This window comes from Lethenteron reissneri, chromosome 21 (assembly GCF_015708825.2).
Source record: "Lethenteron reissneri isolate LAM-NWPU_2019-01 chromosome 21, ASM1570882v1, whole genome shotgun sequence".
In the NCBI taxonomy this organism is placed as follows: domain Eukaryota; kingdom Metazoa; phylum Chordata; class Hyperoartia; order Petromyzontiformes; family Petromyzontidae; genus Lethenteron; species Lethenteron reissneri.
The window spans coordinates 8703789-8717452 of record NC_083799.1 but is presented as its reverse complement, the minus strand read 5'-3'; the positions used below and the strand labels follow the sequence as shown (position 1 = coordinate 8717452).

General features: G+C 45.5%; 1 protein-coding gene and 2 long non-coding RNA genes across 3 annotated transcripts in view; 1 reads left to right on the top strand and 2 right to left on the bottom strand.

Annotated features, from left to right (window-relative positions):
* Positions 1 to 2705: 2705 nt before the first annotated feature.
* Positions 2706 to 4817, bottom strand: LOC133345182 (uncharacterized). The gene is made up of 4 exons (XR_009755418.1): positions 4711 to 4817; positions 4534 to 4560; positions 3294 to 3316; positions 2706 to 2945 (listed from the first exon to the last, which is right to left on the bottom strand). It is a non-coding gene; the product is annotated as an uncharacterized LOC133345182 (long non-coding RNA).
* A 1913-nt stretch (positions 4818 to 6730) lies between these two features.
* LOC133345179 (uncharacterized) lies at positions 6731 to 8490 on the bottom strand. The gene is made up of 4 exons (XR_009755417.1): positions 8395 to 8490; positions 8240 to 8266; positions 7434 to 7456; positions 6731 to 7085 (listed from the first exon to the last, which is right to left on the bottom strand). It is a non-coding gene; the product is annotated as an uncharacterized LOC133345179 (long non-coding RNA).
* Positions 8491 to 10369: 1879 nt separating this feature from the next.
* The window catches only part of PGAP1 (post-GPI attachment to proteins inositol deacylase 1), a 21789-nt gene continuing 18494 nt past the window's right edge, over positions 10370 to 13664 (top strand). Inside the window, 3 exon segments of the mRNA XM_061555723.1 lie at positions 10370 to 10624; positions 11772 to 11925; positions 13425 to 13603. Coding sequence (XP_061411707.1) covers positions 10487 to 10624; positions 11772 to 11925; positions 13425 to 13603 — 471 coding nt within the window. The 5' untranslated portion in view covers positions 10370 to 10486.

The window sequence follows — 13664 nt, the reverse complement described above, 5'->3', positions numbered from 1 at the left end:
CCTTAGAATACACGTAACCCCTTCACAAACCCGGATGTTGATACAGGATCATCATTTACGGTTTCCAAAGGGTTGACGCATTTCGTCTTGACATAAAAAGCATAAATACAATTATCTGTACAACAGGAAATTCCTCACAGATGCCTTTAGAAAAAAAGTGGTTGGAAAACATTAACATTAAAATAATACCATTCTAGCAGAACATATTTTTTTTATTAACAGTGAAGTTCTTAATTACACAGATCAAGTCTTTGTTAACCACAGCTTAAAACATTTTTTCGGACAAAATGCATTTGTACCAACATGGACATGTGAAAATAGACTAATGGTAGGACTTGACACTGGCAGTTTGCAAACACCAGTACCAGGTTCATGCTGGGCATTACCAAACTTCTGTGACTTATCAAGTGGAGTTAAAAACGTACGCTAAATCTGCATTGCCCACAAGGGTATAGTGCTGTGCAATGGTGGTGCTGATCCATTGGGGGCCGAAATCAGAACGTTTCCCCTCCCCCACTTTAGATTTATAAAGTTCGTGGGATGACATAAGAGATATAGACAGGAGTTATAGATGTAGTGAAATTAGATAATTGTGGACAAAAATACGTCTCAGAAGAAAAATAGATGAGACCAATGCAGTGAAATGAGATATGTCCAAACGCCAGGTGGTGGTGGCTCTACAGGATTGTAATCCCGCAGTGGAGGCAAAGGTTGATGGATCACACACAAATGTTGTGAAACTCCCCATAGGCGTTGAGGTGCCAAAACCCTGGCTTGCCAGCAGAAGGCCGTACAACAAGTGGTCTAACCTCCATCTGTGTAGTGTCGTAGGTCTCTTCTTCTAGAGGCTTGTGTGTGTGTGGCGTGTATCGCGCACACACTCAGTCGGAGACGAGGTAGTCACAGGAGGCACCGTCCTTCCCTTTTATTGTGTTTACGCCACCAACTTCGGCCCCCTCTCTCACGACCACGCTGCCATACAACCCGGCCCAGAGATGACCCTGTCCGCGTTGCACCGACGGCGTTGACCGAGACATCCAACGACTGTCCGGTCACGCAATCATCGTGCGAAGGCGGTGACGACAGCAACGAAGAGACGAGTCCACTTCCAGAACCAACAGCCCAGGGCTCTCACTCTCCGCTGCTTTTATTCCCCTCGGCGCGGCTTGGCTCCGCCCTAGCCACGCCTCCCTTCTCGAACCCACCAGAGGGTTCCAGGGGCCTCCCCACGAGGTCTACCGTGACCCTTGACCCAGTTCCTCCGCCCTGCCGACACACACCACGTGTGTATGCTCAACGGCGTGTGAGCTGACAACCTGCAGTTGCAGCTGCTGTACAACAGTCAGCGCTGAGTCACTACATCTGTAAGGAGATCGGTGTTGCCCACTCGCGTGCTTGGTTTTTATTCGGGTGCTTCGGTTTCCCCCCACACGTAAAAACACTCACGAATTGGGTGACGATATCTTAAAATAAAAAGCTAATGCAGGACATCTGATAAATCTTAGGACTCAGGCTCTCCTGGATAAATGATTACGAGACAAATATGGCGCAATACGAGATAAAATACAAGGATATAACTCGTCGACATTCGGTTCACCCATAATTTTTCATGAATTGTGGGTCCCCTTGAGCTTTTTGGGGTTATACCTTTTTTGTTTGCTTGTGCTTAGCGCCACCCAGTGGTGATTGTGAACCTATTGGTTTTACAAGTGCAATAACAATGTCAAGACTTTGGATTGGGTAGGTCATTGGTTCACTGGCGAGAACGTAAACGTTACCCAGGGTTTTAATTTAAGAACATTGCTACCGGAGCAATAACAATTTGATACCACGTTCTACTCCACAATTTAGTTTTAATTTACAACCCTTTGGGAATTAAAATTTACCATACTGTACTGGATTTCACCCGCTTTTTAATACAGCAATGTAACATTGTTTGAAGTTAAAGCTGCGGGATATAGTCGAACATTCGACTTGTTTATGCATTCTTTACAGTATTCTATACATATATTACTATACCTAAAGGGAGCTAACATTGTTTTTATATCATTAAGTAACTTTTTGGGTAGAGTCAACATTATGCAAATGATTTATGCATTAAATGCAAATAATGTGTTAAAATGTTATTCTACACGTTTATGAATGTGACTAGCATGAAATATATTTGGAGCAACATTCTCTATACTGTATTCCTTTAACACTCATTTACCCATCAATACTTGTAGTTCACATTTGAATAAACATTGACTTTATAGTGATCCGACTTTACTAGATTGTACCAAATGGTTGGCAAGGCAATCTGGGTTAAATAAGGTTCTCTAAAATCCCAGTATTACAAGCTGAGCGTGTGGTCAACGATAGAACATTTTTACAAAAGCATTTATTCTACCAGAAAATGTGGACACCACAAAGGGATGTTTGCAGAATGTCAGGTTAAACTGTACATTAATTGGAGTTAAGATGCTGTGGCTTGTTTATCCAGTTTTCACCTTTGGTTACTGCTCGTCCATTTTTCACCATTGGACATTTGAGCATCAAAGAGCATGTTCAAAATTTGAACATGCAATTAACTGACCAACTGGGTACCAAGATAGATATGTAATGGATGGCTTTGCGCAGCTATGTAACGTTTTAGTACCTATAGTACAATTGGTGTTCGTTTAATTTCCAAAACCCAAACTTGAAAAATCACAATTCAGTCATCATTGTGTTTTAGGATCAGCATTTATTAACACAGAAGGTAAAAACAACGAAATGTGGATAGCACGGCTCCAAAGACGATGTCGAGTGTAGTGGCCGCTTCTGGTTGGTGTCCTGGTGGCAGAACGTGCGGCAGGGCTGAGATGAGCGACGTCCGCAGGGGACAGGAGATGGCCCCGTCTCACGGACAGCAGAGGCCCGCTCACTTGGACCTCTGACGCATCTTCCTCCTCTTTCGCTTCAGCCTAAACCAAGCGTGTGGGGCCAGACCATGGATGAATAACAGGCACATTTAACCCAGCAACATAAGCCATACCCCACACAAACACTGCAACACCTCAAACGCTCTCATGAACATACAACTGCACAGCATTTCAATGTAAAATACTGTACAGCATAGCCAACCCAGGCATGTGTTAATTATTCTTAAAGGGCATATTCCAAAAGCATCATACACACGTATAAGTTATTGTTTTCATATACATATTACATGTGTGCATAATATACTAATTTGTACAAACGAGTTGTTTAGCAGACTGCATGTTGTTCACAATAGGGTGATGGTAGCAAGTGCAATGCAGTCACGGTCTCACCTGCGCATACGCTTCTTACGCCACTGTTGGGGAGACAACACGCCACGTGATTAACGATTGGGCAGACATTTAAACATCAAGTTTATTTTCAACTTTAAAGCTGTAAAAGCCATCTTCCCTCCCCAAACCAGCCCGAGTTAACATAAGCACACAACAGTCCCCATAACATTCTAGATTTGAAACTTTCGTGACTGCAAGGATTCATACGCTTAGGTTTTTTCGGTAAAGTCACGTAGGTAAAGAAATAAATAATAAAAATAGAAATAAAATAATTTACCCTGCACCATAAGCCATACCACACAAACTAATAATAACAAACTAATAATTCTTTTATTTCTATTATTTTTTTTACCTCCGTGACTTTACCGAAAAAACCTAAGAGTATATAGTCCCTATAACAGGCAAGCAAAGTCGCATTCGCTCAACAGGGTACGCACAAGTAACTTCTGCTGGAAAAACAACAATCGATTAGACTCATGGGTTGGTTCAAAACGTGCAAAAAATTGTGCCCTGGATAAAACGTGATATCCCACACGTAATGTAAACACGTACAGCCCCGTTACAAATCCACTGCTGGATGATGATCATCTCCCCACGCCATGCTAATCCTGGATACTGGATGGTCAACGAACCCCTCCCGTGGGCACATGCTAGACAATGCCCTCTGCTGCCCATCATAACGTGGCTTTGCAGAAGGCTACAAAACACGAGTTTCACGCAATGGTCGCCCATCCATGCCAACACAATCCAGGCTCCAAAAAATATAAACCTGCTTAGCTTTCGATTTAAAGCTTTCGTGACTGCAGGGATTCATCTTCTTGGTTCTTTCGGTAAAGTCACGTAGAAGGGAAATAATAAAATAATACAAATATAAAATACTTTATTTAAAAAACGTCGCCCGTTCACATAATCCACCCAATAAAATGCAAGCCACCTACTAAAGCGAAATGTAAACCAGCCACTCAAGACGGTGCATAACTATTGCTATTAAATCCCATGTACAATCATTAAAATTGTGTAGCTCATCACTTTGTTATCCGGACACACCCCAAATAATCCTTTTTTTTTTAAGAGAGCATTACCGGAGCATTCGTGAATTAACCCACTTCGCGTGGATATAGTTGCATAAGCATATGTTTAACAAAACCATAACGTGAAAAGAGAAACAGCGGCGGTGTCGCTGCGACACGAGGGGCATGGCACCCACGATACACGAACGCTCGCAGACACCACACGGTACCTTGGCCCTCATGCCGTCAAGCCGCTCCTGCGCACGCACAAAAAAAACACGCGGCCGACAAGAGAGAACGGATTAGACGTCGGTAGTATACAATTCACGGTTTTAAATCGCGTTAATAGCGGCGGATGGAAGTGGATTGAGGTGCACTCCGCACACGAGAGCGGAACGGGGACCCACCTCGAGGGACGAACACGATGCGCAACGAGGGAGTAGCGGAAGTGGCGATCACGTGACCGAGGCGACGGTGATGTCACGAGCCCCGCCCCCTCCCCCCGTGGTAGGCGGGGCCTCCTCCTGGTACCCCGCACAAACCCCGCCCCCTCCCCCCGTGGTAGGCGGGGCCTCCTCCTGGTACCCCGCACAAACCCCGCCCCTCCCCCCATGGTAGGCGGGGCCTCCTCCTGGTAACCCGCACAAACCCCGCCCCCTCCCCCCTGGTAGGCGGGGTCTCCTCCAGGTAACCCGCACAAACCCCGCCCCCTCCCCCCGTGGTAGGCGGGGTCTCCTCCTGGTACACCGCACAAACCCCGCCCCCTCCCCCCTGGTAGGCGGGGTCTCCTCCTGGTAACCCGCACAAACCCCGCCCCCTGATGGTCATGCAAGACTCCCCTACTTACGAACGAGTTCGGTTCCAGAGGTCTGTTCGTAAGTCGATTTGTTCGTAAGTTCAACTTTACTCCTGTCGATTCCAAACGCATTGGTACGGCATGTACACTAAAGACGGGCGACGACTTAAAAGTTATAGTCTCATGTAGCTGCCACTGGCTGTTCACGTTTTGCAGATGTAGATGCCACCACCGCCTTCTATTGCGCGGTGGTTGAAATTACAACTTTCGGTTTGGTTCGTAAGTAGATGAGTCCCTGTATAATACCGTACATACAATGTCCGCATACTATGTGATTGCTGGGTTTGGGTTGCAAGGATTAATCGATAACAGTTTATTACAATTGTTGAGTCTGTATGTGTATAATCAAGTGGATCTATCATTTTCCATTGATGAGTTTATATTTTAATACTAGTAGAGTATTCCTACCATTGGCAATTCAAATGGCATGAGGATCGTGTTGGGCACTGTCGTCATTGGGCTCATACAATCAATGACGTGCCTCTGCTGCAGTATTGGTCGTGATGTTGGCACTGATGGTGGCGGTTAATTGCTGATGGAATGATTTTTAACTTGGGCTGTAGCCACACTTGCCCAGAAGATGTACAAGTACGGTATGGTTTGGCCTTCACGTTTAAATATTTGAAGAGTAACTGATCCCACCAATGCCCACGTTGGGTGCAATCCAAGATTTGATTTATATAATCTAAATGCAGGCGCATTTAAAGACACTGTGCAAAAGTGCAACGTGTATTTGGCTGGCATCGGACTAGACAGGGAGTTGTAAGCACCAATAGCAGATGAGATGGGGCAGAAGGGATGTCCTGTTTTTTATAGTGGCTTTTTGGCATTAGTCCAAGTGAACGGACCTTAACATTCAAAGGTCGAAACGCCAATGCACTAACTCTGGATATTACCCTCCATTATTATAGCCCAGTGTACCCCATTAGAACTGCATAACTTTCAATTACCCTAATCTCCAATGCAACTCCTGAATTTGTAACATTTAAAAAAAACTTTTTCATCAACCCTTCCTCAATCTGCTTATGGACAACAGCCTCCATGTCAAACTATGCATGTCGTTTGAAACGAAGCATTTGCAGTTTAAAATTGGTTTGGAAAAAGTCGGTTTCAAAAATGAATAACGGTTTTTGGTGTTTTTCATCAATATTTTATACCCAAATGCAGATTTCTTAGCCCATCTTTAAATGCCCTTGCAAACGTACTGAAAGCACTTTAACACATGCATCAGCCTATAAAAACCATTTAAAGGTCCATCAGTTGAAATATGCAGGCGACACGTTGCACCACGTGACTGCAATAACCTTACTATTGAAGACCAAAGTGGAATATCTAGGTTCGTCACTGCAGTAAAAAACATTCCAAAAAATCATTGAGACATCCTTGAAAACAGGTACACTGGTCTTCACATCATGCAGTCGAGAGTGGGTTGTACAATCTAAACGTTAAATCCATTTTTTATGCTTTTGAAAACGTTTGTAAAGCTTATCCAACCGTAACCGACTAAATTGTGGAATTGCAGTGCATTGTTCGTGTAATGCTTCCATCACAAGATAAAGTTAATCCAGAAAAACAGTTGACCAGCTTTTATTGGCAACTATATATCACACAGGAGTCATAACATGGATAGTCCAAGGCAAAGGGAGGGTGGGGTGTTGCCCGGGAGTGTTGGGATTGTTGCTCTGAAACATCAAGCAGAATGGTGGACGTCCTCCACTGATGCTCAGAGGACGATGGACAGAGCCCCACACGGCGAGCGCTTGGGCAGCCCTTGGCAGTGGGAAGACCTCGGGCAGCTTGGCTCATCCTCGGCTCATCACGCCCAGCGCCGCCCCAAGCCTTGGGCTCCGTGGTCGGACAGCGTGTGGCGAAGAATTGGCAGGTTACTTGGACCTCTGCCTCATCTTCCTCCTTTTACGCTTCAGCCTGTTGTCACCAGGAGACGAGGACCAAAATGTGTCAACAGCATAGCAGTTTAATTCACGCTCTCAATATAATTTTCGTTTTTCTCGATCACAGGAAACGTTACTGTAACGTATGCAAACTGCGTTACCACTTCTGAGGGCAAATCTTCCATAACACAAATCACGAACAGCATTTTTCACAAATGCTCAATCTCACACTTTCATTTTATTCAGTAATTTCTTTCAACGTTCACGTCATAATTTATGGATCCAAGCTGGTTAAATTTTGTATTTTTGGGTCGGTGAAATATCGAGCGTGGCCAAAGCCACTCGTCTACAACGCAATGCGGAGTTTGAAAAACATTCTCACCTGCGCATGCGCTTCTTTCGCCACTGCAAAGAGAAAATATTGTTAACACGGATAAATATGTTTTGTATACCGGTCATTAAGCTTGTGAATGCCCCATGTCAACAGCCATTACCGGGACAGCATTGTTAACGTCAACATTGGACTTTGCGTTTGCAATTGGGATATACAGTACATACAATTAACTTGCGACTGGCGTACACAGCGATACATATGCAACACGCATCCGCACAACTATTGAACGAACATTACGCACATTAAAAGCCTATCATGTAACAATCATTACCCAGCGTACCATCCTCCTATTCTGCTACTGTAACTCGCGCATGTCTAAGAGGTATTGTATTCCTTTAGTCTGGGCGCTTCAAACGTTACCGGCCACAACACAACTTTGGGAGGCTCCCGTACACACAAAAACACAATTGAAGACAATCCCATTAAAAGACGTAAAAGTCCGTGTTAACAATGAAGCCCTCCCTGCCCAGACAAGCGTGTTGACCAGACACGGCTGCCAATTGGTCCGCTCCGCACACGTGGTCTGTTCCAGAGCCAATCAGCAATCGTTATTTTAAGGCCCAGCGTTAACCTTCCACTGCGTCGTAGACGCGAGCAGGATTTATGCGCAATTAAAAATACGACCGCCGCTACCAATACGTTTAAAAGTTGTCCACAACGATACGGCACAATTTACCCACACAAATACAATGTTCTAGATTGCAACAATAAAAAATAAGACTGTCGGCACACTGTGGCCTTGCTGGGTAGGCGCCGTCTAAGACGAGCGACGCACGAATGCGTTCCACGTTTACCTTGGCCCGCATCTTGCCAAGTTGGTCCTGCGAACGCAAACGAGGAGAGAATTAGTGTTTGTGAAGCAGGATTTAAAACTTTCGCGACATTCGCACAAGGATTTAAGGATGGATGGATGCGGATTGCGTAGCCGCTCCACAGCGTTTCCACGAACCTGGCGACGACAGCGACCAAACGAAAGGGATTGTGGGAAGGCGACGCGGCGTTTATATAGGCAGCGGTGACGCGTTTTGTGGGCGTGGTTATAGATAGCGGTGCCAGATCAGAGGAGAAATACATTTACTTATAATAGGTAATAACCTCTAGGTTTTCGTTGCGTATGCGGTGTCCCCCACCCCACAGCATATTCCATTTGTACTCTAATCTCAAAGCAGATTCACATTTAATCACCATCTACTTCCATTTGCAGTCTCCACTCACGGTCTTTGTAGTTCTTTTCACAGTAGTTTGAGTTTTTTTACATTTGAGAGCCAAAAACGCATTTATGGAATTGCTCAACACTCAAATGTATAAGCCTCTTGTAATCCTTTCCCGTGTAGATATAGGATATTGTCATGGTCCAAATTTGAAAATTGGCCGCCAATTTTAAATAATAAGCTATAGTTTACATATTAATCATCGCCCCTACTGCAAAAAGCTTTGCGGAATCATTCTGAAAAAGCAACGAGAATCATTGAGGCATTTCTGGGTATAGATAATAATAACAACCAATTGTTTGTATTTTTGCATTCAATTCAATTTAAATGTTGGTGACATTGTGGCGCAGTGTTGGCACTTGCAACTCACAGCAAGAAACTCCTGGGTTCGACTCCTGACTCGTGTGTCTCCTTTCTCTGAGAAGTTTAAATGCCCTCCCCCCCCTGTCCTGCAGAGTGAGTGTCGATATACGTGTCGAGTTTGTACTGTATGTTCTCCCCCTCTTCTTGGTTCTGTCGGTAAAGTCACGTAGAAGGGAAGTAATACAATAATAAAAATTAAACATAATAAAATGATTCTCACGACGTTTCGGCCACAACGCAAGCAGCCGTCCTCAGGTGAAGACCAGGTCTGTCGAGGCGACCTGAGGACGGCTGCTTGCGTTGTGGCCGAAACGTCGTGAGAATAATTTTATTATGTTTAATTCTTCTACGTGACTTTACCGAAAGAACCAAGAAGATGAATCCCTGCAGTCACGAAAGCTTTGTTCTCCCCCTATTCGAGAAAGGCTTTTATACGTGTTCTCAGGTTTCCTCCAGAACTAAGAATGAAATAACGTGTCACTGATATCGGTCAAATTTGCCAATGTTGCCACATTAGTTGAACACGTAGGCTTTCGCGACCAATATCATCCAGAATATCGGTTTTTAGGGTTTGATGGCGTAATATTAATCAGAATATTGCATGAATATACGCGATCTAACCCCCAAAAACCTGTACTGTGGCTGACACATTACCTGCACATCACTCAAATGGGATGACAGTCCCACTACGAACACTTGGCAGGACCCTCCTGACAAAAGTGTCATGAGACTCAATGATGTTTTCCTGGAGTTTAACAACATCACAATAGGTATATTTATACCGGAGGAATCCGATGAAGTTACACAGCTCTTTTTCACAGATGCAATGATAACACTGTGTTATTTAAAAAAAATGTTCCTGGGTAGTAAGTGTTATTTTCCAATTGCTTATGCCTCAAAAGTACATACAATTACCATTATTCCCCACAAACTTTGCCTTTGTGATCAGGACAGTGATATTTAGAAATTTACCTAATTTCAATGAGAAAACCGGTGCATTTGTGTCATTCCTTCACGCAAAGTCCTGGTCACAAAAGCAAAGCTTGTGGGGAATAATAGCCATGTTATATACTTTTGAAGCATAAGCAATAAGAAAAGAACACTTACTACCCAGGAACAAAAATCGTGTTACATAGTGTAATAAAGAACCATAGTGCAGGGCCAAAACATGGCTTTACCGCCCACCACACAGTCCAACGTTTCGGCCACATGAGGGCCTTCGAATTTCGCTGCCACCCAGCCCACTGCCCCTCCTGTTAACCTGAGTGACTTTGCAGGAATCGATTATCGATTAGCGCAATATACAACACCACGTGCAAGAATCGCCGAATCGATTCGCACCCGGAAAACCGTTGGGGGAAAACGTCGCACGAGTTGGACGCCTTAACAGCGGCGGTAACACGATCGTGTAGGCAGGTGGTGTTGTTGTTGTTATTTGAGATATTAACGGTGTGTTGTTGTGTTGGGATGTCGTGGGGTCCCGTGCTACTGCAGGCGAGCTTCCTGCTGCTGCTGGCTCTGGGCATTTGGGATGTGCTGCTCGGATTCCAGGAGAACGAATGCACAATGACCTACATGTTCCAGTACCCGGAGTATATTGACGTGGTGAGTGACACATGGATCTCTCCTCTCCTTGTTTGTCTCGTGTGTCTTCTCTCGCAGGAATTCAAGTGATTCTATTGCTGTCCTGTACGCATTTGATCAGAATCACCCGGAATGGGACGGATCCCGAAAGCGAGAAGCAGATTTTGAGTTTTTCCTGGATTTTTCTGTTTGCGCGTAGTCACTTCAAGATGTTTTCTTGTTCATGTTTTTTGTTGCGGTTGCACCCGATTCAAGAGCCGAATGGCTCACAGGGCTACACCAAATAAATGAAACTGGAAAAAAAACAGAGCCCAGACATCGTGTCGCCATCATGACCGTGCATAGCAGGTGCCATAGGCTGCCGCGAGGCTACGTTGTGGGCAGTAGAGAGCAGTGAAGGAAAAATCTCTTCTGTACTTCAGCGTTTTAAACTCACCAGCGTGGTGAAGTGTGGTCAAATAACCTCCAGGGCCTGCAAGTCGTTGGGAGGTCCTTTGTCAAGCGGTGAATTGACAAAGGCAGCAGCACAACACGATCATATATGATGTACAAGCCGTGTAGGAATTGCAACCTCTAAATGTCCAATTAATTTATGTAAGTGTCCCGTTTCCAAAAAAAAATAGTCTTTTTACGTACGCTATTGTACGCATGTTCACATTCATTGTTGTTTTGATCATTGTGTCCCTGCGCTCTCCGGCCATTAGGTACTGCTTCGGAAATTTTGCGGATTCATCATCCGTTCGGGGTCGAAAAGATGGGCACTGAAGTCAATCGTAGTCATTCTTTCGGGGAGACTGGTGACGGTAATGTCACCAAAATATATACCACGTTAAATGCGATTACCGTATTATTCAATGTGGCTAAAGTCCAATTATGAGACAAATATTACTCGGTGGCAGAGTTGGTTGGGAAAGTGCTGCCCCCCTATTTTGTGGAATAGAAGTTCACTTGAAGTGATCTCAGAGGTAGCTCTTTGATATCTGCTTCCGTGGGCTGTTCTTTAACACAAAGTGTTGCACTCCTATGAAAGAAATCTCAATGGATACTTTGATTATTTAACACCGATAGTACATTCGCATTAAAATTAAATTTATAAAAAATGGAAAATAAGTACAGACGATAGTGTTGTGCGCTGTGCCATGATGTGTGCTGTATCCACCTTGTATAGAAGCCAGCTGTGCGGCCTCCACTGCCGCACAGGCGCTCTGGGTACGATCTCTTTGTGTACGGAGAGGGCCCGTATGCTGAAGCCCTTCAGAGCCTGCGGCCCGATGGCATTCCCGTGCTCTTCCTCCCCGGCAACGCTGGCAGCCATCGCCAGGGTGGGTGCTGCACATTCATCCCCTCGTCACCTCTACAAGCGCTGTCGGACAGCGGTGGTGCTCCTATATGTGATGACAGTGTGGGTAACTGTCTTCTGTTGAACATGTGGTGGCTGCTGTTTCATATGGAACATGCTTTGGCCCTGGCTGTTGAAGGTTTGAACTATGATGTTGAAGTAACTTTCCAATGAGTGTGGTTATTCTTCCAGGCTATTACATTTCGGGGCTGTCATTGGGAATACTGCTGGGTGGTGCTGTGGTCAGAGCACTCAACTCCCAATAAGAAGATTTCAGGTTAAATTCCCAGCCAGGGGTCAACTTGGCCATTTGTATTATATGGGGAACAATTTTAATAACCTAGGGAGAGACTGGCCATCACCATAGTTGTATGAAATTTTCATGACTACTTCAGGGTCCATAGTGGAAATGAGGACTGCTCAATGGTTGCTTGAGCTGAGATACATTTAACTGCTTTTTCATTTTGGGAACAGCTCTGCCATGTTTTGAACCTAATTCAAATATAGCCCAGAGCATTATGCAGTACTTTTTTGACGAGGAGGCCCTTGAGGCCGCCTGTATTTTTTCCAATGTGTAATAAAAGACTCTTTCTCATATGTCGATCTCCGTTGTCCTTTATTGGGTTCGTAGAATCTCGTTACCACGGCGTCCTCGCTCAGGGCCGCGTCTCTCCCGACGATCACTCCACAGCCACTCTGCTGCTCCGATATGCAGTCTCCCTGCTGCTCCGATATGCAGTCTCCCTGCTGCTCCGCCTTGCAGCCACACCGCTGCTCCGCTCTCCAGCTTCACTGCTGCCCCGTACACAGCTAGCCTCCCACAGCCCGCTAGCTCTCTGCGTCTGACACCGATGGCTGACGATGTCGACGTCTCTCACCGCGTGGCAACCGCGCCACTCTCCCCGTACTGCCCAGCGTGGCCTCCTCCCGTTTCACTCCGTCTCCACTCCCTGTTCCCCTTCCGGTTCTCTCCCTAAATCCTCTCTCCCACGTGATCCTGACTCCTCCCTCTCCCCACGTGACCCAGACTCCGCCCCCCCTCAATCCTTGCTCACATTACAAATGTAGGAGATGTGCCCTGTGCCTCTTGTTCCACTCTTGTAAACCTATCGGGCCAGATTTGTATCTTGACAAAACTGCTGAAACCCATCGTCGCTGGTATGTACGTTGAACTTCTTTTGCACCGTACGTAGCCAACTGTGCTAAGCGGCGGAGCGTGGGAAGGGCAACACACTAAACATAAAAAGCATTTCTAAAGAAATTAGTTTTCAACTTAGATTTCAAAGTGCATAGGTCCAGTGGCTTCCTAATATCAGAAATTTCCAGATGGCCGCAGAAGCGCATCTGAAAGCGAGCGATGGTCATGTAGACATCAGCACATTTTTGCCCAAGATATTTCCAACAAGGATATTTCGCCAAACAGGTGAATTCCATTCGGCGATTTTTTTTTTTTGGAGCACTTACGCTGTGCTTTGTTTGCAGTGCGGTCGCTGGCGTCGGTGGCGCTGCGGAAGGCGGAGGATCTGCGCGGCGTGCGCTTCCACCTGGACGTGTACTCGGTGAGCTACAACGAGGAGCTGGCGGCGCTGTACGGAGGCGTACTGGAGCGGCAGGTGCACTTTGCCACGCGCTGCGTCCACGCCGTTCTCTCCCTCTACAAGGTGAGCCACGAGTCATCGCCTTGATCTTGTGATCTCTCGCTCTGATCTTGTGGTTTTTGAC